The sequence below is a fragment of the Orcinus orca genome, chromosome 13, assembly GCF_937001465.1.
Source record: "Orcinus orca chromosome 13, mOrcOrc1.1, whole genome shotgun sequence".
Lineage (NCBI taxonomy): Eukaryota > Metazoa > Chordata > Mammalia > Artiodactyla > Delphinidae > Orcinus > Orcinus orca.
Window position 1 is genome coordinate 84,277,859 of NC_064571.1, and position 27,422 is coordinate 84,305,280.

The 27,422-nt window shown below is 55.6% G+C and overlaps 1 protein-coding gene across 2 annotated transcripts in view; it reads right to left on the reverse strand.

The window, feature by feature from the left end:
* Positions 1-7,034: 7,034 nt before the first annotated feature.
* Positions 7,035-27,422, reverse strand: part of HPCAL1 (hippocalcin like 1) — a 112,939-nt gene continuing 92,551 nt past the window's right edge. For both annotated transcript variants that reach the window (XM_033437446.2, XM_004274889.4), the window contains 3 exons: positions 12,940-13,335; positions 10,245-10,350; positions 7,035-7,885 (listed from right to left, as the gene is read on the reverse strand). In XM_033437446.2, coding sequence (XP_033293337.1) covers positions 7,788-7,885; positions 10,245-10,350; positions 12,940-13,317 — 582 coding nt within the window. In that variant the 5' untranslated portion in view covers positions 13,318-13,335 and the 3' untranslated portion in view covers positions 7,035-7,787. The remainder of the gene's footprint in view (positions 7,886-10,244; positions 10,351-12,939; positions 13,336-27,422) is intronic.

Genomic DNA, 27,422 nt, shown 5'->3' on the forward strand with positions numbered 1-27,422 from the left:
AGATTTTCTACCTTCAGAAGTGAGGAGTAACAAGATGCCCTAGTGACAGCACTGAGCTTGGATTGAAAAGAGGAGAGGTTTTCCACTCAAAAAGTATGCAGTACTGAGGGCTTGGGAACTGCTCTGCTCGCAGCCTGTTAGGTAAAAGTGCAGTCCAGCCAACTGGCCAGTGCTGGTGGGGACAGAAGTAGCCCCAGGTAGTCCCATGGCGCCCATACAACAACCTCTGAACCTGGCTCATGGCAGCTTGGTGAAGCAACTTGTGAGCCCTGGGAGCCTGTATGGTGACACGGCCTGGGCTGGGCCAAATGACCTCCCGTGGCCTCTACACCTGGGTGTGGGCGAGTTTGGCAAAAGGATGGAGATCTCAGACGGCTGGGTGTGTGTCGGTCAACACTGTCCTCCAGGACCCTCAAGTTCTAGCTTGCAGTGTGCACTTAGTATGTCCATTACAGATGGTACTGTCTGGTCATTCATAGAAATGACATTTCTAGACCTTGATTTGAAGTGAATATAGCTCTGGCCTCCACCAAGGCTGTGGGTGACTCTTCCTCCTGAGGGTGTTGGAGTCTCCACGCAGGCCCGCATGGGAGGGGCTACTGGTTCAAGGTAAAGGAAGTGGTTTCCAAGCCCCTGCATTTGAATCACTTGGGGAGCATCTGAAAATGCAGATTGCCGGGTCCGCCCCAGGACTGGGGACGGAGTGTGGGGCAGTGGGTAACCACCTGGGCAAAGTAAGATGTCACTGATGCTCCTTACACCACAGTAAATCCCAGATGAAAGTTTTCATTGTGACAGGTTAGGCCACAAATGTATTAGAAGAAAACATTTGAAGTCAAAAATGCAAGGGGCAGGGGCTTCCCTGGTGGCACAGTGGTTGAGAGTCCGCCTGCCGATGCAGGGGACACGGGCTCGTGCCCCGGTCCAGGAAGATCCCACATGCTGCAGAGCGGCTGGGCCCGTGAGCCATGGCCACTGACGCTGCGCGTCCGGAGCCTGTGCTCCACGACGGGAGAGGCCACGTGGAAGGGGCCAATTTCTTTCCTGTTCAAAGAGCTCCAATAAATCTGTGAAAAAAAGAATTCAATAGAAAGTGGGCAAGCCACTTAGGTTCACAGAAAAGAAAAAACTTTGAACTTGAACAAACTTTAAAACGCAAGTGCATATTAAAACTATGAGAATCTATCACCTGTCAGTTTGACGAAGGTAGAAGAGTGCACTGGCTTGCTGGGTAAGCAGGCTGGCTCGCCCAAGGCAGATGGGAACCTGAGAATAAGAAGAATCTCTGGAGGGAATTTGGCGATATCAGAAATAATCCACGTTATCTTTGCCCCGACAAGTCTACTTGTAAGAATTTTCTGATAAGTCGGCTTAAGGCTTTTCATTGTGACAATGTCTGTACAGCATGTATTAGAAACAACCGTATGCTCGTGAAGAGGGTGCTGGCTGATGAGATCACTGGGACACACGGCTGCTTCAAGACGCAGAGCCCTGCAGGAGCTGGTGGGGGACGATCTCCAAGCTGGAGAAAGAGGGGCAGAGGAGCACCGTGCAGTGAGCTATCCCGTGTGTAAAAGGCAAGCCAGGCTTGGTGTGCACGCCTGTACCTGCACATGCGTGGAAACTTCTGAAAGGACTGACAAGAAACGCAGCAGGAGGATGGAGGCCTGAGGAGGGGAGTGGAGACTGACTTCATACGCACTTTTACACGTGTCTATTGCTGATCTTAAAGGAATCAAATGAATATGCCACCTGGGTGAGGAAGGAGAGGCCCAGAGAAAAAGTCCTCAGTCGTGTAACTCCCACGCGCACGAGCGGCTGAACCAGGGCCCGCGGGCTGGGCCGGGGACAGGGCGGCGTTGGCCAGGGCCGCCCTGCAGGGCTGGCTCGCACCCACCCAGCTCCTGAGGCTGCCGGAAGAAGCGGCCGAGTCTTCGGGGCCGAGTACTCACCCGCCCCGCCCCCCCCCCCCCACACACACCTCTGCCCCGCAGCCCCGTCCCCGCCGGGGCGGGGCCGTCTGCCCTGACAGGGCGCAGCCCCCCCGGGACGGGGTCAGAGCCTGAGCCTGCACCTGGACCCGTCCGCACCCAGGGCGCCACTGTCCACGCCTTCCACAGCCCTCTCTAGCCTCCTGGCTGACCAGCCTTCGTGCTGCCTCGCAGGCGGCCCACTGGCCCACGCAGGCCTCACTCGGCCTGTCTTCTGTAGCCCTGTGCTCCCCACGGCCCACGGTGACCCCTGTGATGGTCACCTTGCATCTCTGTGCAGACTCCATCCTTGTTTGTCAGGTTACTCTACCTGCCAGCTGGTCAGGCTGTATTTTATGTGGCAACCCTATCAACCAGGCTTCCGAGTCCCGGGTACCAGGAGCCCGGCCTCGGCTTCTGTGTGCTGTGTGGCCCACGGGAAATCAGGTGCTCCCCCGGGCTTTAGGCTGTCAAATGGGACAGAGGCAGAAAGCTCCTATATGAAGCTGGCCGGAGAGGCTCCGAAACCAGGCTGGGGGATCCGCGCTCCCAGGCCCGGACGGCCCTCCCGGATACGGCCACCAGGGGGCAGCAGCACCTCGTGCTTGAGACTCCTCGGCCCATCTGGAGCTGCGACCAAGTGGGCAGGTCCTTCAGTCCCTCAGCAAACGATGGCAGAGGCCTGACAGGAGGGCTGTGGGGACTGGAGCGTGGCCTGGCTCAGGGGGAGTCCAAGGGCAGCCACACCTGGGCAGCTAGGCTTTGAGGCTCCAGACAGCTCGCCCTGGACCAGGCTGCTCCCCCCGAAAATCTTGCGGAGCCCCACAGACGAAGACTCCCCCAGCCCAGCCCTCAACCCCTGCCTCACACGCAGGGAACAGCTGGGGGGTCCCCACGGCCTGCATTCCCTGCCCCCTGCCTGTCCGGAGTGGGTGATGCCCCCAGCCTGGGCTCCTGAAGTACCCACACCACACTTGGTGACCTGGCCGGCCACCCCTCAGGCGCCCCCTGGACACACCGCTCGTGCCCGTGCCCCGCCCGGGCCCTGCGGCCAGGCTCACCCGCCCCATCCCCCGCTGAAGCGTGGGTGGCGTGGGAAGCAGGGGGCACTGCCCTCACAGTCCACCCGCTGACCAGCACTTGAGGCCTAAGTCCAGGTCCTGCTTATCCCCACACATCGGTCCCCGGGCGCCCAAGGCTGCTGGTGTTACCCCTCCCCATCTTCGCCTGGCCCGGGGCCATACTCTTCCCACAGCGGGGCCTCCCCACCCTGGGCGCCTGGTGCCAGCCCCGGCTCTGGCGCCCCCTTCTGGAGGAGCCAGGAACCATCTGCAGCCCTCGCTCTGAGCTGGAGGGGCAGGGGGGCAGATCCTGGCCCACGGGCATCCTTGCCTCCCCCAAGGCTCTGCAACCTGTCCCTCTTTATGTCACACTTAGTCATTCCACTTGTAGTACCTTATTCTACAGAAGTAATCCCGATGGACACAGAGATGTATATAAAACGTATTCACATTGTTTGTGACAGGGAAAAGCAAACTGTCTCAATCTAATTGCAAAGAATTGATTAAACTATGGGACATCAATACGATGGAACACTACATGATACCTCATTAAATGAAAAAAGCAGGAATATGCAATAGCAAGTACACTACAATTCTAGTTCTGTAATCCCTAAGTGTGCAAATATATTTATAGAAAACAATAAAAAGACTGAGAATATATACACCAAAATGAACAGTGCTTATGTCTGGGTGTTAAATTTATAGGTAATTGTTCTCTTGTTACTCTGTATTTTCTGTAAAGAATATATGTAACTCTTAGAGAAAGTTTAAAAGCAACATAAAAGCTATCAGAAAAATGAGGCCTTAAGAAAGCCCTATCACAACAGTATCATGCCAAAAGCTAAGCATACATTATATTAAGAATTCAATATTTTCAATTTTAGATTGAAATCTAAAACTGAATTTTAGATTGCGAGATCAAGGTCAGCACCCTTGGTTCTCTGGGCCCCTGCCTTATGTGCCCAGGGTCACGTGGCTTGTCAGTGGCCAGGCTGAGACTTGTACCCCTGCCTCTGTGTCTGAGGCCCACTGGGTGCAGTTCCAGGCTGTGGGGTGGACCCCACGCTTCGTTTGTTCACTCACTCATTCTGAGCCTCTAATTTTTTTCCCCCTCTTGTTTTTGGCCATGCCACGTGGCTTGCGGGATTCTCAGTTCCCCGACCAGGGATCGAACCCGGGCCGTGGCGGTGAAAGCCTGGAATCCTAACCACTAGGCCACCAGGGAACTCCCTAATTCTAAGCCTGGCCTGTACCGGCTCTGGGTAGGGGAAGGGGGAAGGCGACCAGAAGGAAGTGAATTATGAGGTCAGTACAAGGGAAGCAACGCTGTGGGCGAGGGGAGCACGGGGGCCGTGGGGAGTATCTGGGGAGGGTGGGGACGGCTTTCTGGAGGAAGGGACGTTTGCATGGCGTCTTGGGAAAGGCAGGTGTGTGGGCGTGCATGAAGTTCATGGAGGCCGTTTCAGCCCAAGCTGGGGACAGGAGTAGGATGGGTGCCCTGCTGTGAAAGCCGACTGGGCCAGCTTAGAGCCAGGGCCAGGGGCTCGGGTCCCGCTCCCACCCACCTGGAAGGAGCTGCAGGGCTGCCACCCAACACAGCCTCGCACACGTCCCCAGAAGCCACTCACCTGCTGATACAGGCCCAGGCCAGACGCGCCAGGAGTCTGGTGCCGAGTCTCTGCACGGGTGGTGCCTGGGTGTGCGTCTGTGACACTGCCTTGTAGGGCAGACACACACCCCAAACTAGACGCCTGAGTCCCACCAAGCCCTGTCTGCAGAGACCACACCACCTGCCCCTCTACACACACACACACACACACACACGCGCGCTGAAAGGGGCACTGTCTGGGGGGTAGGATCATCTGACTAGTTCTGATTCTGCCACTGAGTTGCTGGGAACTGAGGGACATGGCCGGTTGCTAGCCGAATCCCCGGAGTGAGTGACGGGCCTGTGGGTCATCCCTGCCCTTCCCTGGGCCAGTTTCCTCATCGCCTAAGACTCCCTAAGGCACCACCCTGACCCCCAGACCCACAACTTCCACATTCGGGTGGAAGCACTTGGGATGGTTATTTCAGGTCAACGCGCCTGGGTCGTGGGTGTCCTGACAGTTGGTTAAACATTATTCTGGGTGTGTCTGTGAGGGCGTTTCTGGGGGAGATGAACATTCGGCTTAGCAGACTGAGTAACGCAGAATGCCCCCCTCCCGCCCCCGGCAATGTGGGCAGCCTCGTCCAGAGGGTTGACTAGACAAAAGGCTGAACTGAGCAGGGAGATTTCGTCCTCTGCCTGCCGGGCTTGGGCTGGGATGTCGGTCTCCTGCCTTCAGATCCAGACTGGAACTAATGCCGTCGGCTCTCCTGGGTCTCCAGCTGGTAGATCTTGTGTTCATTCCGCCTCCATAATCTTATGAGCCAATTCCTTGCAATGAATCTTTCTTTCTCCCCCCGCCCCACCCCAGTATACATGTGTGCATACAGAGGGAGACACCCCCTTGGCTCTGTTTCTGGGGCAAGCCCTGCTACAGCGGTCATTCCCATCCATGCCTGATTCCTGGGCAATGTCCCTGTTAGTAGTACTGCAGCACTCCCCGCCTCTCCTCAACAGGCAACAAGCACTATTGATTTAGCCTTGGCCAGTTCTCCTTACATTTTGTAAAATACAAGCCCCTCTCAGGGAGGGGAGATTCCTCCAGGCCAGGCGGAGTTGGCAAGGCACCATCCTGCTTCTCTGTAGCAAGCTGGGTCCACCCCCGGGTCACCTGGCCTCCCTCTCCCACCACCCCCCTCCCCCTCCCACCACCCACGAAGGCCCAGCCTCGGCAGTGCCCCTGGCTGTAAGGTCACTTGCAGAAGGGCTCACCGTTTCTATTCAGAGGCCTGGAGTGGTAAAAGGTATTAAGATTACTAAAATCAGCAAAACAGCCAGGGTCCCTGACAGCCTGCTGTGGTCCGGCTCCGAGCTACACGCTCGGCCCACTTGCCTTGATCACCTGTCTCCCGGCTGCACTGCTTCCACAGGTGAGACTCAGCGAGGTCGCGTGGCCCATGGGTGGGTGTGCCAGGCGCTGGAACCAGAACCCCAATCCTGCTCACGCTTCCCGGCGCCACGCCCCCTGTGGGGAGGGGCCCTGCTCACGCTTCCCGGCGCCGCGCCCCCTGTGGGGAGGGGCCTCATCAGCTGGGTGCATCCTGACCGGCCGGTCATGGTCACCTCACACTCCCGGCCAAGGCACTGAGAAGCGGTGGGCAGGGAGCACAGGAGAAGTTTGGAAAGTTCTCCTCCCCTTTAAGGAAGAACAGAGGACAGGCTGCTTCTCATCCTGCCTGTGGAAGGCTCCCGTGTCAGCTGCACTGCCCTGCACGGTGACAGCCCTGCGGGGACCCCAAGGATTCAAGTGCGAGGACAGAAGCTGCCCGTGAGGCCGGGGGCAGGGCGGTGGGGGAGGCGGAAGGAACCTGGGCATCCTTAGCGACGCGCCCAGCTGCCGCATTAGTCTCGGCACGTGGTGGAAACATCCTTATGGTTGAAGCCCCCTCTGCTGGGTTTTCTGCTTCTGAGACCAGAAGCAGCCTGATGGCCACAGGCTGAGAAACCAGGCCTGCCCTCATGGCCCCGTGCTGGTACCCCTGATCCCCGCTCTGTCCTCGCTGGGGACGTGCGGTACTGCTACCTTGCTGATTAAACCATGGGGTTGGCGGGGGAGCCGGGGGAGGGGGTTGGATACAGGCAGAAGCCTGACAGTCAAACCTGCCAAGAACTGTCATCTTTCATTTCCACAAATATTTCTTGGCATGAGGCAGATATTGAAGAACAGTCTGCACAAGATTTATAGACACAGTAACGGCTACGTGGATACAGAAGGGGCCAAGTTTACAAAGAGCAGCAGGACCTGCCGAACGCACCTGTTCTGGAGAGCGCGGAGGCCGCGGCAGCACGGAGAGCGCGGAGGCCGGGGCGGCACAACGGGGCCTCCCGATCCCACACAAAACTCAGACAGTGCCGTTTATTTGATCATTTTAATACAGGAAATGCCAGACCAATCAACAGGGAGGACAAACCTTACAGAGAGGCTGCGTTCACTGCGCGGATGGGAGGGTCTCCACGGCCCTGGGCACGCATGCACGTCCTTTTGAAAAGGGCAGGTTGAGGGCATAAATACCACAAAATAACCAGGCTCGGAGGGATCACAGGCCACGAGGGAACCACGCTTCAAAGGCAATCGAGGCATTAAATACAGGACCTACACATTACATTTCACTTCACCATACGTATAACTTATATATTAAAGGGAGACCACAGTATATATACGTGCAAGCGGCTTTGGTCAGAGAAAACGAACCGAGCTGGGTGAAGCCATGCATGGGGAGGGCTTGCCCGTCTACTCTCCCTCTGTTCTTGTCCCCATTTTCCCTGCGATCACAAAATCAATCAGCTGGCCTTGGCGCGATCTTAGAAAGTCCCAAGGGGATCCTTGGGGTGTCCTCTGGGCTCCCTGTGGGCAGGGAGGTGCCCCAGAAGCCAGGACACCGTGAGCCCTGGGAGTAACCACATGCCAGGGAGTTCGCCCTGGAGGGACTGGGGAGGGGGCGGGAGGAGGCCAGGTGAGGAGGGAGGCGTGGCCACCAAGCCGGCAGATGCGTGTTGCCTGGCCGCCCCGGGAGAGCAGGAATGATTGAAGAGGCATCCACTTTTGCAAGCAAAGCTTAAACGGCAAGACAAGCCTGTGTTTCTCTGCACTGTCCAGACGCCGACCCCTTAGAACTGACTGGCGCTGCTGGGGTCACACTGTAACAACCGGACGATGGATGGGTCGCTCTTGGCACCTTTAATGAATTCTTCCAGGGACAATTTGCCTGTGGGATGGAGGACGGGAGAAACGGGAGTTAGCCAGTACTCACAGTTCATCACCCTTAGGAGAGCATGGGGACAGCTCCGGTGTCAGGGACGTCTCCTCTGGTCCAAGTCTTGAGCCCTCCTGAAGCTAGACGCGTCCAGGCTCCACACACTTCCAGAGCATTTCTGGAGAAACCTTTTTTGCTTTCAGTGCTCATTGCAAAGCACTGGGCACCTCAAAGGACGTACCCAGTATGGCAGCAGACTGTGCATGGTGGGGCAATTCAAACCCTTTTAGAAATAGCCCCACGCCTTATTTAAGAAAGATGCGCCTTGTCCAGAAAGAACATGACACCTGCCTCTAAACCAGAACTAACCCAGGGTCGGGAGGGCCAGGCCTGGGTGCGGACCTACTGCTTGCCTCTGCGTCTGAGGCTCTGCAGCTGTACAATGAAATAGAGCCATTTACCCCAGAGGACAGCAGTAGAGCGAATGCCAACCTCTCCACGTCCCAGGGTCTTCATCTGTGTGGTGGGATCGTGGGAACGCCCATCTCAAAGGGCCACCGGGAGGGTTAATTGGGAGGATGTGTTTGAGGGGTCGGCCCACGCCTGGCCTGCAGGATGCACTCAGTTGTGAGCTGCCGCCGGGAAGCCAGGCAGGGACCTCCTGCTTGCCCACTGCCGAGAGGGACACGTCCTCCTGTGGGTCCCCAGCAGCGGGGGCAGACAGGCTGGCCCCGAGGGAGACTAAACAACCCCAGGCTAAGGGACGGATTGGGAAGGGAGGGGGCAGCCACCCCCTCGGCAGAAGACAAGACCTCTGGGGCCCTCTGACGATGGACAGGGGTTACTGGGCTTTGTTACTATTCATATGGTCCGTGGGGACTTGGCTCCGACCGCCCAGGGCGAGGAGCTTCTGAAAGCACGAGCCTCTTCTCCGGGCAGAAAGCGAGGCTGGCAAGGCGCTGGGGGTCCCTGAGCACAGTCTGTCCTGCAGCCATCAGGGTGTTCCTGGTGCATGGCCAGGCACAGATCACAGGAGAGGGCTTCAGTGACACCTGTGCTTTCCTAGGGGGGCAGGGAAGGTGTGGGGCAGTCCCTGGAGGACGAGGGCCTAGCCCTGGACCACCCCAGCTTCACTCTTCTCTCTTCCAACATGGCCTCTTCCACCCCTCTCCGAGCTCCAGGGATGCACGGATCCCGGTGTTCACAGGAGAAGCTCTGTCCCGGTGGGCACAGGCCCAAGTTCACAAACACCCTGGGAAGGTGCCCAGAGCGGGCCCTGAGGGGTCGGGGCAGAGGTGGGTGGAGGGAGAGCCAGGCGCTGTGCTAAGAGCTCTACTGGCTCTATCTCACTGAATCCTCAAAACCACAAGAGACTGAATTATTATCCCCATTTCACAGAGGAGTAAACCGAGGCTCAGAAAAGCCAAGATTGGTTGGAGCAGGTCTGTCGAACCCAAAGCCTGTGCTGCTACTCTGGAAGGCAGAAGACATGTTTTAAGTTGGCCCAAAGGCAACGCCAGGCACGAGGCTGTCTTGTTTTACGTCTGATGGATCATGTTTTGGAAACCGTTTCCTTGCGGAGATGTGCCTGCAGCCATGTTGCCCCCCTCCCCCTGCTGGCTCAGTCCTTGGCGTCATCTGCAAACCACACTTTAGGGTTTAGGAGCACTTTTCTGTACATTAGCTTATTTTTAATCTCCAGCACAGCCCGGGGGTATCTTCTCTTTTTCTTTTCTAAATGCTGCATTTCTTTATCCTTCAAAAGCAAATCAGACCAGACTCTGGGACTGCACTTAACACTGGCAAGAGGTGCGGATCCATCCAGTTTCATAGCTACCTTCCCCGGCAGGGACCCTGCAGAAGCTCACGGCCAATGCAGAAAAGAAAACACAGGGCACGTCCTCACTGTATGGTCGCCACCGCCCCTCCTGGACACGCCACTTCTGCTGCGGTGTAGGCCCAGAGATCCTGGCAGAGCTGCCGCAGGCCAGCACATCCCGACAGAGTCCCTGGGGCCACTGAGGTTTGGGGGAGGGATGACGGGGGGCAAAGGGACCCCCACCACCTGGAAGGCTTGATCCCAGCCCCTCCAGGGCCCAGGTGCCAAGGGCACAGCTGCCTCTTCTCCCCGGGACACGCCCACGGGCCTACAGTCTCCCCGTTCTAGAAGCAAGGAGACTATGGCTCGTGGGGCAGGATGCTGACCCAGTGCCCCGACTCCGAACACTGGCTCTCCCCTCAGCGCAGCTGCGCTGGCCGGGCAGGGCCAGGGGTGGGCCAGGTGAGGTCTGAGAAGCTACAGAGAAGGAGGAAAGGGTCCCGAACACATCTCTGCTCCCAGCAGTGGGGCACAGACACACAGGGATCTTACCGTCATTGTTGGTGTCCATCTGCCTGAAGATCTTGTCCGTCCGTTTCTCCGGCGTGGACTCATCCTCGGGCATCTTCATCACGGAGGACACCATTTTGTATATAGCCTGCAAAGGGGGACACAGACACATGTGCTCAGAGGTTCCAGGGTGTCCCTGGGTGGATGGGGCACAGGCATGAGCTTCGGCCCAGCCCACAGCAGGACAAGAGGTCAGGATGCTCACAGCCTCAGGACCCTTCCCCAGCTGGAAAGTTCCCTGCTACTCCCAATACTGTGGATGCATGTCACAGACAGCATGTGAGCAGAAGGAAGCCCGACTCACTTACGTGACGTTCAAGAACAGGCCAAACAACCCACTTTCACAGCTATGAGCCTGGGGTGTCTGCGGGGGCAGGAGGCGGGACAGTTCCCAGGCCCTCTGGGGCGCTGGGAATGCTCTCTAACTCACAGAGGGTGGTGGTGACACAGGCGCATACGTGCACAGCCCATCACTCAGCACACGTAGCCACAAACATTTGACTATGGGATTGCTGTACCTGAGTTAGAAGCAAAAAAGACAGCCCACAGGGAAAGCCACATAACTAGCCCCAGAAAGGCCAGCGCCAGGGCAGATGGGTCTCTCCAGCAGGACCGAGAACCCCAGGACACTGCCATCCAAGGGCTCAGCACCATTGCCAGCCGTTTCTGTGTGTCTCTGTCCAAGTGGCCCGGCCCAGTGTTGTGGTGTGTGTGTGTGTGTGTGTGTCCAGGGGGCACGATGAGCCCAGTGGCCAGCAGCTCATCAGAGTAACTCGCGAGGGGGAGGGGCTGTGCCACTGTGGGTTTCTGTGCGGAGATGGCTTGACTGAGAGTCTCATTCCTGAAACAACACACCAAGGACAGCAGAAGTCTGAGAGTTGTAGCATGTTAAAAAGCAGGTTTATGGGCTTCCCTGGTGGCACAGTGGTTGAGAGTCCGCCTGCCGATGCAGGGGACACAGGTTCGTGCCCCGGTCCAGGAAGATCCCACATGCCGCGGAGCGGCTGGGCCCGTGAGCCATGGCTGCTGGGCCTGCGCGTCCGGAGCCTGTGCTCCGCAACGGGAGAGGCCACAGCAGTGAGAGGCCCGCGTACCGCAAAAAAAAAAAGAAAGAAAGAAAAAAGTAGGTTTACAAAACAAAACCATAAAGGAATGATCCCAAGTGAGGCTGCTGGTATCTGTTACACTCTCTCCTCCTTGGCCCCTCTCCATTTGCCGAGGAGGGTGGAGGTGGCCAGGCCTCACAGCACGGCCAGTGTGTCTTTCAGGGCCTCTTGAGACAGAACCCCCTCCTAAGAGGGGCAGGCACTTGTTCAAGTGCAGAGGAGGCAGAGCAAAGACCCTCCCCGGCCTCTGGTGGGCTCTGAAGCACGTAGAACCCAGTCCGTTCTGACGATGGAGTGGCGGCCGGGCGCGCCGCGAAGCAGGCCAAGCCGCCTGCGGGAGCCACGCGAAGGGTCTCAGAGTTGGGGCACTTGGTCTGGGGGCCTAGCAGCCAGACCCCGCTCGGACAGGCATGGGGCCCCTCGCTGTCCTGCTGTGTCTCTAAGTCTGGGCCGGGCCAGTCTGCTTGGACAGGGCCAGGGAAGCGAACGGGCCAGCTTGTGGGCCGGGACAGGTGATTCCTGAGAAGGAGATCTCTTCCTTCTACCACCGCTTGTCACCAAGAGCCAGGAGCGACAGCTGAAGCAGAGTGCCCTGAACCTGTGCTGATTCATTCTCACTGTGCGAAAACCACCTGTTTGGGAAATAGGTTGGTCACTCCTCAGGCCACTTGCTGCTGGTCTAGGAGTTCATGAGTTTGATACCCTCTGTTTGTGGCTTAGCCCGGAAGTTCCTTCCATGTAGAGGACATCTCCTCTGAGGAATTCTAGAACTGAACCTCCCAGGCTCCTGGAGTGGGAGTGCAGGGAGGCACCCAGGCAGCGGCAGCTCTGTGCCTCTCTACCACACACCTAGGAAGCTGGGGAAGTGAACAAAACACGGTTTCTTTCTGGAAAACAGCTTCCCCTGCCAGAGCTGCTGGCTGGAGTCGAGGCAAAGAGGTCTCTGAAGTGCTTTCTGTACCAGAGCTTATTCTGTGGCCGCTAATGTTTCAGGTTTGCTCTACAACTGCACCTTCCTGGGGACATGCCAAACTGTTTGTTCTTTTATTCTCAGACACGGGGACTCGAACAGGTCTTGGCAGGTGGCTTCTGTAAGTGTCAAGGGTCCTCTCAATTACTGGAATTCTCTCTGAATTACTATAGCTCAGCTCTGTTAACTCTCTGGAAATCACAGTCCCCCGCCCAGCCTCAGATTTTGTGAAATGCAGAGAATGACACCTCCATCCCCGGCTCCGCCCACCCCACCCCCGCCCCGCCAGGGTCGGGAAGGCCACAACTCATCAAAGGGCTTAGGCCAGGCCTGATGGGTGGCCAGTGATCAGTAAACTATGGCTCTTCTCATCACTATCTGCAAGGACCCGCCAGTCCGGAAACAACTCGTCACTTTCAAAAGTGCACGAGGGAGGGGCTGGCAGCCATCTAGCTGCGAAGGGCTGGAGGCGTGGGGAGGACAGGAGCGCTGTCCGGAGTGGGTGGGGCCTCGGGGGACCCCGCCCCACCCCACCCCCCACCCCACCCCACCCCCCACCCCGCGGGCGCGCTCCGCCAGCCCCTCCCTCTCCGGGGCGCACCTGCACGATCTCCAGCATCTCGCTGCGGCTGATGTAGCCGTTGCCGTCCAGGTCGTACATGCTGAAGGCCCACTTGAGCTTCTGCTCCAGCTTGCCCCGCGAGGTCACGCTCAGCGCGATGATGAACTCCCGGAAGTCGATGGTGCCGTCGCCGTTGGTGTCGAAGGTGCGGAAGACGTGCTCTGCGAACTTGGAAGCGTCGCCGTAGGGGAAGAAGTTGGCGTAGATCTTCTTGAACTCGTCCACGGTCAGGTGGCCGGTGGGGCAGTCCTTGAGGAAGCCCTTGTACCACTCCTGCAGCTCGTGGTCCGTGAACTCCGTGTTCTCCCGCAGGTCCTGCAGCACCTCGGGCCGCAGCTTGCTGTTCTGCTTGCCCATGGCGGCCGGCGGCGACACCTGCAAGACAGGGGCCCGGGCTGGCGCCATCAGGGCGGGGGAGGGCGCCCCGCAGCCTACAGCCACCGAGCGGCGCGGAGAAACGTCCCCCGCGTGTCCCGCACCAAGGGCTGGAGAGGCCCGCCTCCGGCCCTCCCCGCGATGCAGTGCCCCAGCCCTCCTAGGACCCCTGCGGGGAGGCGGGCCCTCGGTCTATGTACCACCAGGAAGGCCAGGAGGCGCCGGTGGAGTCAGGACAGGCCACCTCGCGCTGCAAGGCACATCCTGACTTCCAGAATGTGGAAAGGTGGAAACAACTTGAAATCAAGTGCCCAGCAGGGGCTGTACAAGATTGGAGGATGAAACCCTTACTCTCACCACCCTCATCAGCTTCCGGCAAAACTGTCACGCTGACTGCACCCCACGCCCTGTGTTCTGAGCAGTTCTTTTCTTGTTCGGGCACCATGTTCTGATTTTATCCTTAGAACAGGCGTCCAGAAGCTTTTAAGGAGTCCCTCTTGTTTGTTTTTGCCTCTGAGAAGCCCTCTGGTTGGGAGTGGGGGGCAGGGGTGGATCTAGAATTAGCACCAAGAGTACATGAATGTCTCTAAGGTTCGTAGTCAAGTCTCAGGCACCTGCGGGCGTGCAGAAGCGTGCTCCCCAACGAGGTTTTCCATAAGACCCATCCTGACCCTGGGCTGATACTCCTACTAGACATTAATACAGCTTTGACTGACCCTGGGCTGATACTCCTACTAGACATTAATACAGCTTTCACCTCGCCACCTCACTTTATTTTCTGATTTTTCACAGTAACACTAGTACGTGGCTTACTCATTTTTGAAGCATATAGAATAGAAAATAAAAACAAAAGGTTTTCCACCCTCGTCCCAGAGGTAACCACCCTGAACTGCTTCTTAACATTTATAAATGCTAAATATTAAGTACCGAATCCCCATCACTAAATATAATCCGTGTACTTCACGTATCTTCCCTGGCACCTCCTTTTACTTCTTTGTCTCCTCCCAGATTTTATTAGTTTCATACATATATATCATTGTTTTTACTTGTTATCTTTATGACTTGAAATTATATGAAATTTAAATTGATATACATTTAAATGATAGAAAAGTTCCTTTTCTAACCCCCAGGTAGGGGGATTTGGGAATATCTTTCAAAATTACAAACACGTTCCCTTCGACGCAGCAACCCCACTTCTAGGAACAAATCTAAAGATGCTCCCACCCGTGCCAATAGCCTGTGTACACGGCCAATTCCTGCACGTTGTCTGTAATAACAAACAACCCAGACGTCTGTATTACTAACTGATGTGAAATAATCATCAAGATCTGTTTTTAAGTGAAAAGAAAAGGTGTAGAACAGCACATAGAGTTTGCTACTGTTTGTGGAAGAAAAAAAAAAAGAAAATATATGTGCGTGCTTGTATGTTTGGAATGACTTCTTGGGAAATGATAACACTGGCTACAGAAAGAGAGACGGCTGATAGACAAGGGTCAAACGGAGACTTTTTTTTTTAGTTTAGTTTTCATTGAAGTATAGTTGATTTTTTTTAATGTTCTTTGGATCATTTATTCTTTTACAACAAACATATTTTCTTTGAATAAATATCCCTCTACCATTGCTTTCAGTTTTTATTATTATATATTTTTTTATTTTATTTTTTATACAAACGTAGACTTTTTAGTATAAATCTTTCTGTAATTTCAAATGTTGAACTCTGTGTATTTTTTTAATTCAAAAAAATAAACACACAAGAATCCTCTATTTCTTGCTTGAGCAACTTGACCTGGACCTCTCTCTCTCTGTACGATCAAGCTACTGATTCCCTTCTCCTTCCCTAACCTCTCCACCTTCCTTCCACATCAGCTCCTGTCATGCGTGGGAACCACTATTTGTACATCGTCAAGGTTTACAATCTCTACTTTCTGCTTTACCTATAGGTTGATCCTAATAAGCGGAAACCAGCAAATCTCTAGGTAACTTGGTTGTCAGTTTCCAATGGCCCCCAGCAGCCCCACTCCCCCGCCCCAGGGCCCCCAGACTTGACTTAAGACACCCCGAAGACCACACACTTCCACCTCCGCATTTCCTGCACCAAAAAGGCTAATCTTCCGTCCTTTACTCAGTTCAGCTCCTCTCAAGGCTTTGTATTTTCCACACTCCTCTTAACTGTGAAAGTCTCCCAGCCAGTGTCTGGAGGGTGTGGAGAGGAGGGGTTTGCCTTAGGTGTCTCTCCTTCAACTTCCCATCTCGTGCTTCAAAGGCAGCGTCCACGAGCAGAAGGGGCTGCAATGCGGAGGGTTTCACCACATCTGCCCCTCCTCACTCCTCACTCCTTCAGCTGAGACCTGAGGCCCTTTTTCCAGCAGCGTGTGCCCACGTGTCCGTAGGGGTGGGCAGAGCGGGCCAGCTGCTGTCGTGGACTGAACTGTCCCCCCCAAATTCACACGCTGAAGTCCTAACCCTGGGACCTCAGAATGTGGCTGTATTTGGCGACAGGGCCCTTAAAGAGGTAATTAAGATAAATGAGGTCATATGGGTGAGGCCTAATCCAATCTGACTGGTAGCCTTGAAAGAGAAGCTTGGGACACAGACACACAGAGGGAAGACCATGTGCGGACACGGGGAGAAGGTGGCCGTCTTCAGGCCAAGGAGAGAGGCCTCGGAAGGAGCCAAACCAGCCGACACCTTGACCTTGGACTTGCTGTCTGCAGAAGCGAGAGAGAATAGATTTCTGTTTTCGAAGCTGTCCAGTCTGTGGTGCTTTGGTGCAGCAGTTCTGGGGCCCTAAGACAGCTGCCCCGAGAACTGACCTGGTACCGTGTGGCATCAGCATCTGTGAGGCAGAGCCCCGTGCCAGGCACCGTGAGGTTCCCAAAGCTTTAACTCCTGATCTGCCAGCATCGGGGACAATCAGAAGGTCCACGGACTGTGGGACACTTTTGTTTTTATCAGACACCTTGCCTGTATTAGTCCCACTTCACCAGGGAGGAAACAGACCCGGAGGCTCTGGAGGCAAAGCCAGCCCTCGGACCAGGTCGTCTGGCCCCCTCCCACATCTTGCCGGGGGCAGCCAGGGGAGGCTGGTCCAGGGAAGGGCACCCTGGTCATGAACATGGCCTTCCCGGCCGCCTTCAATAGTTAATGGTACAGCCTTTTCCCGATTAGCATTCCTGCACTTTTCATCGTGGAAACAACCCACCTTCTGTGAAGCTCTGGGCTCTGAGAGCTCCGGGTTGGTCCTTCTACATCTTCTTTTTTTTTTTTTGCTGCACCGCATGGCTTGCAGGATTTTACTTCCCTGAGCAGGGACCGAGCCCAGGCCCGGGTAGTGAAAGTGCTGAGTCCTAACCACTGGACCACCAGGGAATTCGCACGGTCGGTCCTTTTAGAATCCGTTCACCTCAGTGAAGACCAAACCACCGCTCAGAACAATGGTATCAACTGGCCTCAGAATGCGTCTGTGATTTGTGTTGTTTCTGATCCCACAGAAATGCCGACTCCTAACACCTCCTCCACCCAATGTAACGAATGTTTATGGGAAGGAAGGGACCATACCAGGGAGCATGACAAATACGGTCAACACAACCACTGGAAGGTGACAGCCGAGGCCTCCGAGGTCCGCCCGGGAGGCTTCCGCTTTCCCAGCCCTTCTCGCGTGTCCCCGCAGGCAGGCGCGTGGGGCTGCAGAACCCCAGCGGCGCCCTGGGCCGGGCGCACAACAGACACCTGTGTTGGTTGAGGGGGCCTTCCCGCTGCAGTGCTGGTACTGGTTGTGTACACACACACACAGACACCTGCTAACTCTGAGGCAGGGTGGTTTCTGGTAAAGCTGGCCTTCCAGCAGAGCCTGGGTGTGCTCCCCTTTGGGGGATGCAATGCAAAGGAGTTCCTGAGAGTTCTGGGGGCTCACGGGATGGGGAGAGGGGAGAAGGTAGGACTCTGGGACAGACATATCAGGCCTGGGTCCTGCCTTTGAGAGCTCATCAAGGCCAGAGCATGTAGGATGCAGGCGAGTCACTCACACTGGTCCATTTTAGCATCAAAGCCCCCCACTGCAGCCACAATTCACCAAGCTGTGCCAGGCACTGTGCAGACCGTTTCACAGATGGTGAAACTGGGGCCCGGGGGTGTCAAGTAACTTTCCCAGGGTCCCACAGCTGCTGGAGCTGGGATGTGACCAGGAGTCCATTTGAGCTTGACCACAGAGCTCTACGATCAACCCTGAACCCTGCGAGATGGGCAGGGCCGGCCTGGCATTCCCAGCTGTACAGAGAGGAAAAGCAAGGCTGGGAGAAATTGAGGGATGGGTCCAGGAAGCAAAAAAGGTAAGTTTTACTTTGGGGGAAAACTGTCAAGAAATCGTGGGTGGAAAATCATGTTTTCCTGCCACTGTCTTGAAGGTTGAGTTAGTAAAGTCTGGGGCCGTCAGAATCAGGGCTGATGGGAGACCACGTGCTTGAGGATGATGTTGCAGGAATCCATCACGGATTTTCCAGTGTCCTTTAGGGAGACCCCACGGCTTTCAAGTAGGGTACCCACCTCTGCTTTGATTTCTTGACCACACCCAGTCAGCTGAATTAAAGGGCTGACTTATAGCATTACCGTTTTAAAAGTCGGTAACATTAATTTTGCTACAGAAAGTTCAAGACAACTCCAAGGATGTCGAAGCCGTCCTGGGGTACCAGGGAAGGATCCAGAGTTGGGGACTGGGCTTCTGTTTGTAGAAATTCCCTAAGAGCCCAAGCTGAATTTAGAGGAAGAGAGTTCTGGAGAGTGCTGGCTGCACAACAGTGTGAATGTGCTTAACACAACCGAACTGTACACGTACAAATGGCTAAGATGGTCAGTTTTATGTTATGTACATTTTACCACAAATTTTAAAACCGGGGGTGGGGGTGGGTGGCAAGCGGTATAAGGACCACAGTGTTCTTTGGGCCCCTCTGCGGTCTGATGGTCTAGGACCCCTGGGCCTGGAGGTCCCAGGTCGAAGAATCCTGTGTCCCTATTGAGATGCAGAAGGCTCTCATCACAAGGGCTGACCCCCCCACACCCAAGAAAAGCAATGGAGTCAGGGAAGGCGGTACGGCATCCCCTGAGAGAATCCGGAAACTGGTTGTCTACCAATCCCGTGTGGCTCATCACATCCCGCACCTGAGTAATTGTGCACATGCTTGTGGTGCACATGTGCCCACTAGCCGCTGCTCTGCCCCCAAAAACCTCAGCCCAGGAGTGCAGGCCACCCTTGCCCTCGGCGCGTCCTCTGGGTCTGGCTCCAGGCTGGGTGCACAGGCTGTGCGCACTATACTCCAGTCCACTGGGTCCTCTGAATGCCTGGGGACGAAGGTCCTGGCTCTCACTGCAGGCTGCTTATGGCATACGGATGGGGCATAGTAAGTGACACGAAGGAGGGGGAAGGTCCAAGCTCCGAGGAGGAATCCTTCATTCCCACGTGGAGCGGAGGCAGTCTGCCTAGGAAGGTGGCACGCGGAATCCAAACTGAATGACAAGGACTTTAAGAGCCACGGGAGGCTCGACTCCCACCGGCCACCTCTAGGGCGCACACGGCAGGTTCCAGGCCCTGCAGGCGGGGGTCACGCTTGACCGGACTGGGAGCAAGGGCATCTCCATCATCTCTGACTTAGAGACGAAGAACTGAGGCTTCTGCGAGGCATGAGATTGTCTGTGACAGGCGGGGCTTCCAGCTGGCGACCACCTCCTCTGTCTCCTCGCCATTAAACTTCTCACCAGACAGTTTCACAAGACGGTCTTCCCACTGTGAAGTGGGGCCCGTGAATGTCACATAAAGCCCCCCCCCCCGGCACTCCCCATCACCTCCTGGATCAGCCTGCGTGTGCTTTCCAAAGGCTCGGGTGAAATATTTCTAAAGAACCTCATTTCAGCACTCTGTCCCAGAGGCTCTTGGCCTGAAGCAGGCAGCCTCAAGGGAACATGGTGGATGGAGGAACGCTGCACCCCAGTGACCCCTCTGTCACTAATTAAGCCAATGAACCAACCTTACTGACGACCAGCTGGCTGGAAAGATGGCTCACAAAATGCAAGCCTTTCTGCAAAGACAAAGCCACCACTCCCACTTCCCAGCAGAAATGGCCCCCTGGCCCTGTCATCAGGCAAACACCCCAGCTTTCATTTACCGGAAAACCTTACTTTCATCTACAGTGAAAGATGGGGTAAAGAACGGATGTGCCAGGGGAGGACAACTGATTCAGGGTCAGAGCCATCTCTTACTGGGCTTAAAAAGCTTCACGACCAAGCAGGGGTTAGATCAGACAAACAACACCCTTCTGAGGGCATCGAAGACGATGTTTTAATTCACAGTAATGGAAAAATGGGGGAGGGAGTTAATGTAGCGCTAACAGCCATCTCTGTGGTCCTCAGTTACTCTGTTACTGTTCTTAATGTGTTAAATTGTAAAGAAAAAAAAGTAAACATGTAACTGGGGAGCCCTATGAAAATATTTAACCCAAAGTCTGTATTGCCTGCAAATTAAAGCCTTTTTAATGGCGTCGTTCCTATCAGCTGCCCGCCTCCTGGAACCGAGGGCGCTCATGTCCCATTAATCACAGCTCAACGCCTGCTGCCGGCGTGGGTAGACATTTCATCCCATTGCTCTAAAACGCTTTCATCACCTCAGATCTCCAAAGCTTGCTGGGCCAACCAGACTTAGAAACACTTGGGGGGAAGATGATGGGAGAGGTGGGAGGAACCAACTCCTCATAAAAGGCCAAAGGCTGGAGGGGCGGCTGCAGTGAATTTGCACTTCAAGGGACTGGAGGGCTCATTTGAGACAGTGCTTGTTCTGTCCGGCAGAACAGGATACGGTGGGCGGGGTGGGGTACGGGGGGCGGGAGGGGCAGGAGAAAAACTGGCGGTATGTGTTGTTTCTCATGCAGCAGCAGCCCTGGGTCTTTCTCCTGATGACTCATGGACAAACGCTCCTCCTGTGGCTGAGCCCGGGTCTTAGAGGGAAAAGAGGCTCACTGCATTTGTGTCCTTCTTTCCTCCCAGTATGCAGGTGGGAAGCAAGCCGCCTGCTGCCTGGGCTTCTAGTGCAGCTGCTCTGAGGAGGGGCCAGTCCTGTCCTGAGAGGTCTGCGACAACTGCCAGGACCCGGTGCAGGGGTGGCTCCGGCTGCAGTGAGGTTGGGTGGACGCTAGAGGGCGCAGCCGGGCAGGTTCCCCAGGACTTGAGCTGGAGACCCCGCCTCCCAGCTTTCTGACCCCGCCCCTACCACGCCCCCTCCACCTCGCTGGTGCCTCAGTTTTTCCATCTATAAGCTGTATTTGTCCAATATAGTAACCACAGTGGCTATTGAGCACTTAAAATGTGGCCGATCTGGGGCTTCCCTGGTGGCGCAGTGGTTGAGGGTCCGCCTGCCGATACAGGGGACGCGGGTTCGTGTCCCGGTCCAGGAAGATCCCACGTGCCGCAGAGCGGCTGGGCCCGTGAGCCATGGCCGCTGAGCCTGCGCGTCCGGAGCCTGTGCTCCGCAACGGGAGAGGCTCGTGTACCGCAAAAAAAAAAAAAAAAAAAAAAAAATGTGGCTGATCTGAATTCATGTAAGTGCCCTAGGCGTAAAATTCTCACTGGATTTTGAAGACTTAATACAGGGAAAAAATATCTCATTAATAATTTTTCGGGACTTCCCTGGTGGCGCAGTGGTTAAGAATCCGCCTGCCAAGGCAGGGGACATGGGTTTGAGCCCTGGTCCGGGAAGATCCCACATGCCACAGAGCAACTAAGCCCGTGCGCCACAACTACTGAGCCTTTTCTCTAGAGCCCACGAGCCACAACTACTGAGCAAGCCCGCAGGCCTAGAGCCCGTGCTCCACAACAAGAGAAGCCACGGCAATGAGAAGACCACACACCACAACAAAGAGTAGCCCCTGCTCGCTGCAACTAGAGAAAGCCCGCGCGCAGCAACAAAGACCCAACGCAGCCAAAAATCAATTAATTAATTAAAAATAATTTTTCTATCCTGATTACATGTGAAATGATAAATGATAACATTTGAGATACAGTAGATTAATCGTTTTGGTAACATTAATCTCATCTGTTTCTTTTTACCTTTTTAAGGGGGTTACCAGAAAAGTTAAAATTACATATGTAGGTGACTTGCGTTGTCTATCTAGTGGTTGCTCAGCACTGGGTAGATCCTTGGGGCGCGGTTTAGGGGGCTACCAAGTTCCTTAGCGTCCTGTTTACAGACCCACTGCTAACTGCGAGCCAGCTGGGAGAGGTGGCCTGTGTTTATTTCACTCCTTGGTGCCCTTGAGTGAAAGATAAGGGTGTTTGCGTTTCATAATTACATGCGAGTCCCACAGGTTTCTATTTTCAGCAGCTTCAAGAACTTTGCCAGAGGCCAGCTGCAATGAAGACCCAGGTCTGGTCCTGGCTAAGGTGTAAGGCCAGGGGGAGGGGCTGCAGAAAGGGGGTGTCCCTCCTCCTCTTCTGAGGGAGAACACAAAAGCCCCAGGTGAGATCTAGGGCAAGAGGGGATTAGTAACACCTCTGGAGCCGGTGGCTACTGGGTGTACCTGGATCCAAATTCAGCCCACGTACCTCGGGGAGCCACATGCTGGATGGGCTCCAGGCAATGACCATGGCTGAGAAAATCCAACTGAAAGTCCTGCTGACTTCTGTACCCACCCCAGCAGTTTAAAACCCCACGACTCCCCAAAGCTTTAAGAATATATAAAAGGATGGAAGGAGGGAGGGAGGGAGGAGAGGAAAAGAGAGAGGAAGGGAGAAGGAAGGAAAGAGGCAGGCTGGCCAAGCAAGGCAGAGAAATCTCCTCCTTATCTTGAGCCATCCTCTCCTTCCACTTTCCTGAGGTTGACATGCCCTAAATGAGGCAGGGGAAAAGGAAGAGGTGGAGAAAAGGAAAGGAAAGTCCCCGAGAGGAGAGGATGTTCTTTCCCTTGCAGAAACCGCTAACACAACAGGAATAGGAACTGTAGGTAGCTTTCCCTGAATACTTTGTGCCTGAAATCACCAGGTCAACCATGTGGCTGCTCCTCTCAGCCACCCAGCAAACTCCTACTCATCCACCAAAGCCCAGGTCAAATGTCACCTACTCACGGATGCATTTCCTAACCCCTCTACAGTTGCTCTTCCTTTTGCATTCCAATACCATTTTTAAACTTATTTCTATTATGACCTCAACTTTTAGTACATCGTTTACTAATGTTTTTCGCTCATTAGACTGTGAGATCCTTTAGGAAAGAGGATACCTCACTCATGCTAGTAGGAGAACCTGCTAGCCTGTTCTAGCCCCAAGGCCTTTGCATTTGCAGTTCCCTCCACCTGTGTGCCCTCCCCCTCAGTACCTGCAAATTGCACTCCCTCAATGTTCACATCTTTGCTCGAGTCTTCTTGGCGGTACCTCCTCCAAAGAGCCCATCTCAAGCAGCGGATGCTGCTTACCCGCCCTTACCCTGCCCCCTTTCCGTGGCCGTTCCTGTACTGATACATGGTTGACTCCCTGCTTTTGCTCACCATTACATCCCCACACTGCCCAGAACAGGGCCTGGCACACAACTAGGCTCAGTAAAAATATCTGAATAACGGTTGCGTGTCCAAGGGCTTAGCGCAGTGTCCGAATGAACGAACAGATGAACAAGTGAATGGGTTTCTTCTAGGACCCTCTTGTTCTAACAGTTTGGGACTCTTCCAGTAACAGGAAAACGGGAAGCAACATCAGGGATTAGGATGACAAAGTGCTCTCTTGCTCGGGTTCGAAGCTCCAGGAAGGGACATTCTGTAATTCAGACTTGGTGTTCTGGAAAGTTCCATTTATCGGCACAGGACCAGCTACAGCAGAGTAGAGGTCCGTTCACCAAACTGGTACCATCTCCTCCCTCCTGCAGTGAACACACCCCCAGCTCTGTGGTCCTCCGCCACGGGGGCTCACTCTGCCCTCCAGCTGGGATCTCTCAGTTGAGTGGTGCAGCCTCACCCTAGAGCCAAGGTCACTGCTACTGGAATCTTCAGGGGACGAGCGCTCTGAACTGCTTCCCCAGTGGAGGAAGGCAGGTTAGTGGGTCAGACGTAAAGGAGCCTCTGGGGGAAGAACAAGACAGGGAAAGGAAGGGGAAATGCCCGAGAGGATGAGCTTCTCTCGACAGACTCTGATGATGCAACAGGAAAAGGACTCGAGGCAGGACCGAAACTAAGACCACGTGGTTTTTCCTAATGCTGAAATTTCCATGCATGTCCAGCCATAGGTGAGTCCCATGCTTCTACAGAGGGTGCTGGATGCCAGGCCAGGAGCGGGGCCAGAAGCTCCTGGCGAGAGGTGGGCCTGAGCGAGCCAGGTGGGCATCCAGGTGTGCAGTCCTGGCCCCAGAGCCTGGGTCTCCCTCTGCCCCACCTGGCGCCTTAGTGCCTCGCTTTGAAGGCAAATTTGACGCTTACGGTGGCACAGCCCCAAATGCCAGGCTGGAGTGGGGAGGGACATTTGTTCCCTTTTGCCCACAAATGTTCCCGAGGCCCACTCTGAGCCGGGCATGGAAACACCTGGATGAACAAGACGCAGAGACCCTTCCCAGGTGCCCCCAGCACAGCCACGATACGGGTAACGTGTAGAACGAGGCTGACTTACGAGGGTCCAGGAGTGCCGGAGCCGAGCTGGCCTGTCCCCCGTGAGACGGCTGGGAGGTCTGACAGCGCAGGTCTGAGCCAGGCTTAAGGGCTCAAGAGTTCTCCAGGTGGGCGGACAAAGGCGTGTGCCAGGGCAAGGAGGCCCAGAGAGAACCCAGCCAGGGCCACAGAGGCTGGGACGTGAGCACTGAGCATGACTGCAGAAGGACGCCAGAAACGCAACGCCGATTGCAGAGGAGATGGTCAAGGGGAGCAACAGGAGGGGCTGACGCCCCCCAACCCTCCCCAGAAAGAGGCCATGCCCCAGGAAAACGCTCAGAATGAATCTAGTCCAGGACTCGGGACTCTACCGCTGTTCTAGGGAACGATAAAAGCTCCGAGGTTGAAACTAACGAACATATGAGTCACACAGCACCACCTCAGGGACGCAGAGCCGGCCGCAGGCTGACTGCTCTTTTGAAGGAAACCTAAGAGGCCACGGCAGGCTGGACACCGTGGGCTGAAGACAGCAACCGGTGTGAGATTTCAGAAGCCACTCCCCCCACTCCCAGCCCACCACAGATCTGCTCCCGCTTCGGTCATCCCCGGGGGCACAGAGCTGGCAGAGGGGCCACCACCTCAGCTGGCTTGTTACGCATGGAGGTGTGGGGCACCGGCCCCTGCACATCTTGGAGTAAATTCCTCCTGGCTGCTTGGGCCCGGCTGGCTGCGGAGTGACTCACGCAGACCAAGCCCGCGTGGGAAAGACCCGCAGGCAGGCGGCAGGGTGAGCCTACAGTTCCACTCTGATGCTCCCGGCCGGGATGTGAGCCGCTGTCTTTCCCCGAGGCAACGTCCTCCCAGCAGGAGAGGAACGGAGAAGGAGAGGCCCAGCCGGTGGGCCAGCACCCAGCATGCAGTGGCTGGACAGGCAGCTCTCGGGAGGCATGGGGGGGGCCACTCTCCGGGCTTCAGGCAGGCAGGCAGGCAGTCCCCCGTCTCAAGGCTCCAGGCTAAGGCTCTGATGCTCCTCTGTAAAGGGCACCGAATGCCAGCCTCGGGGGCTGCAGTCGGGATGGGGACTGTGTACAGGAGGGACCCCCCACTGGACGGTAAATGGCCTGAGTCTCCTCCCAGGACCCACTTCTCCAGCCTTTTGGTCTTGGCTGTCTCTGGGCTTCTCTGGGCCTCAGTTTCTTTGGCAGTAGATGGGAATAATGGTCCCAACCCATTGGTTTCACAGTGTAGTTGTGAGGATAAAGGGAAATGAAGGCTGTGAAAGGGCTTTGACAAATTTAAGCATCAGACAAATATACGGAGGTTATATCACAGCTTTTATGATAAAAGACATGCGTGATGGGCTAGATGAGCTCAATCACAGCATCAGACAGAGCCAGGCTGCGAGGCTGCAGGCTGCAGGCGGTCCCGCACTCTCCGGCCGACCCTCTCCCTTGCATGCCCGACACGGTGGTATTAAACCCTGGGCCACACACCCGGGTGGGCAGAGGGCCTGGGATCCCGGCGGCTCAGTACATCCAGCGGGGGCAGGGCCAGTGAAAATCCAACTCCTGCTCTTCAAAGAGAAAATGAGGGAAAAGGATGGGAGGAACCCAGTCCCTCAACAGCGGCAGAGCCTTGGGCTCACACTGCCCAAGGCAAGTCTGGCTCCAGCCTGAGGCCCCGGGGATCAGAGCGACGCGGACACCACGAACCCCCATCCCGAGGAGGTGAAGGGCTCTCTCCAACAGCAAGGTGTCCTGGGGCTTCTAACTGGTTCAGGTCCACTTGAACGGGCACGAGGATCCTGTTTACCACGGGACAGGCTCCCTGAAGGACAGGGAACTTCGCAGATACTGAAGGAGAATAAGCCCAGAGCAACCCCTGTGCTCCCGGGAGGCCGGCCGCTCAGATCTGTGCTGGACAGAGCAACCCTCGGTGGGCCTGTGACACACCTGTGCACACACACACCGTACTGCACACACCACATACACCTCACACACACACACAATACCCATAGACACACCATCCATATACACCGCACACATCACACACACACCACAACATACCACGTATCACGCCCTACGCACATCCCACACACACCATGCCCATCCCACACGCAGCACGCCCCTTTCCTCCACACTGGGGTGGCCCCACCACTGACTGTCTGAAAGCCTCGGTCTGTTCTCTGGCTGCTGGTACTGGGACGGAAATCAGACTCAGGTGTGGTGGTGGGGCTGGCAGTGCTCTCAGGGTGAAGGCCTTTCCTACACGACAGCTGGTGGTGGGGCTGGCAGTGCTCTCGGGGTGAAGGCCTTTCCTACACGACAGCATACGGAATGAGTGGGATTTCACTCCTGGGAATTCAACTATCTCAGAGAAAACAGTATGGGCCGTGCTTATCATTCCTGCCCTCGTGCCACCTCTATTTTATGCACCTACTGAACTCGCAGATACTTTATGCACCAGCAGGACCTGAAGACGGGACACGTGAGCCGTGCCGGAGCCTGGCTCTGCGGGGGCAGAGGGGCGAGTGGGCCTCCAAGCTGCCATCCGGGACACGTCCACCCAGTGGAGAAGGGTCAGAACAGCATTCCAGGAGAAGTCAGCGTTCGAGGCGGCGTGAGGGTGTGAACATGTGCGGTGTGGCTGGAAGAACAATGCCGGGGAGATGGGCGGGGAGCCCAGGCCGCATCACCACTTCAAACACTCACAGGCCCGAGCTTCTGGGAAGACCACTGCCAGCAAGTACCCGTCCAGGCCGCACAGCTGGGCCTGCTACCTCCCCAGGCACCTTCTTGGGCAATGACTGGCCTAGCAACACAACAGTAGTGAACAGCGTAGAACAGCGTGGAGCAATACAGAGCAGTAGACGACACTGAGGAACAAAAGGACAAATGCAGGCTGGGGAAGGAAGGAAAAGGCACCATCAAGTGCTAGGAATTCTGACGAATTACAAATCTGAACTCTGCGCTTTGGGTAAAGTCTGAGTCAAAAAATACCTGAAAAAATGCCTCTGAATTCTTTTTCAGGCAAAGCGTAAGGATTGGAATGGCAGAGAGCTGTGAGGTAGATGACGGGTGTTTGCAGTGAGCAGAAGGAATCAGGTGTTATTAGCACAGCCGCCAACGTCCCCCCGTCAGGGCAGACTCGGGAGGCCTGGGCGAGCTTGGGTAAGTCACAGGTCTCACAACTTTACTTTCCTCATCTAAAGAATATGAGTTTGGACAATGTGGCCCCCAGGCACGACCCACTCTAAAAAACGTCTTGGAGTCTATCCCCAGTGGAGGCCTCCACCGCACCGGAGAAGTTGGCCCATGTGACTGGAGTGTGTGTCCCTCTCCCCGGGATCCCTGGGAAAAGACCCGTTCCCTTTTTTCCCAGCAGGTGGTAGAAAGCTAATTTCTGCCAGGTTCCTGCCTGAGTGATGACTCAATTCTCAATCCATGGGCCCTAAACGAACCCTTTCCAAATTTTGAATTCCTGTG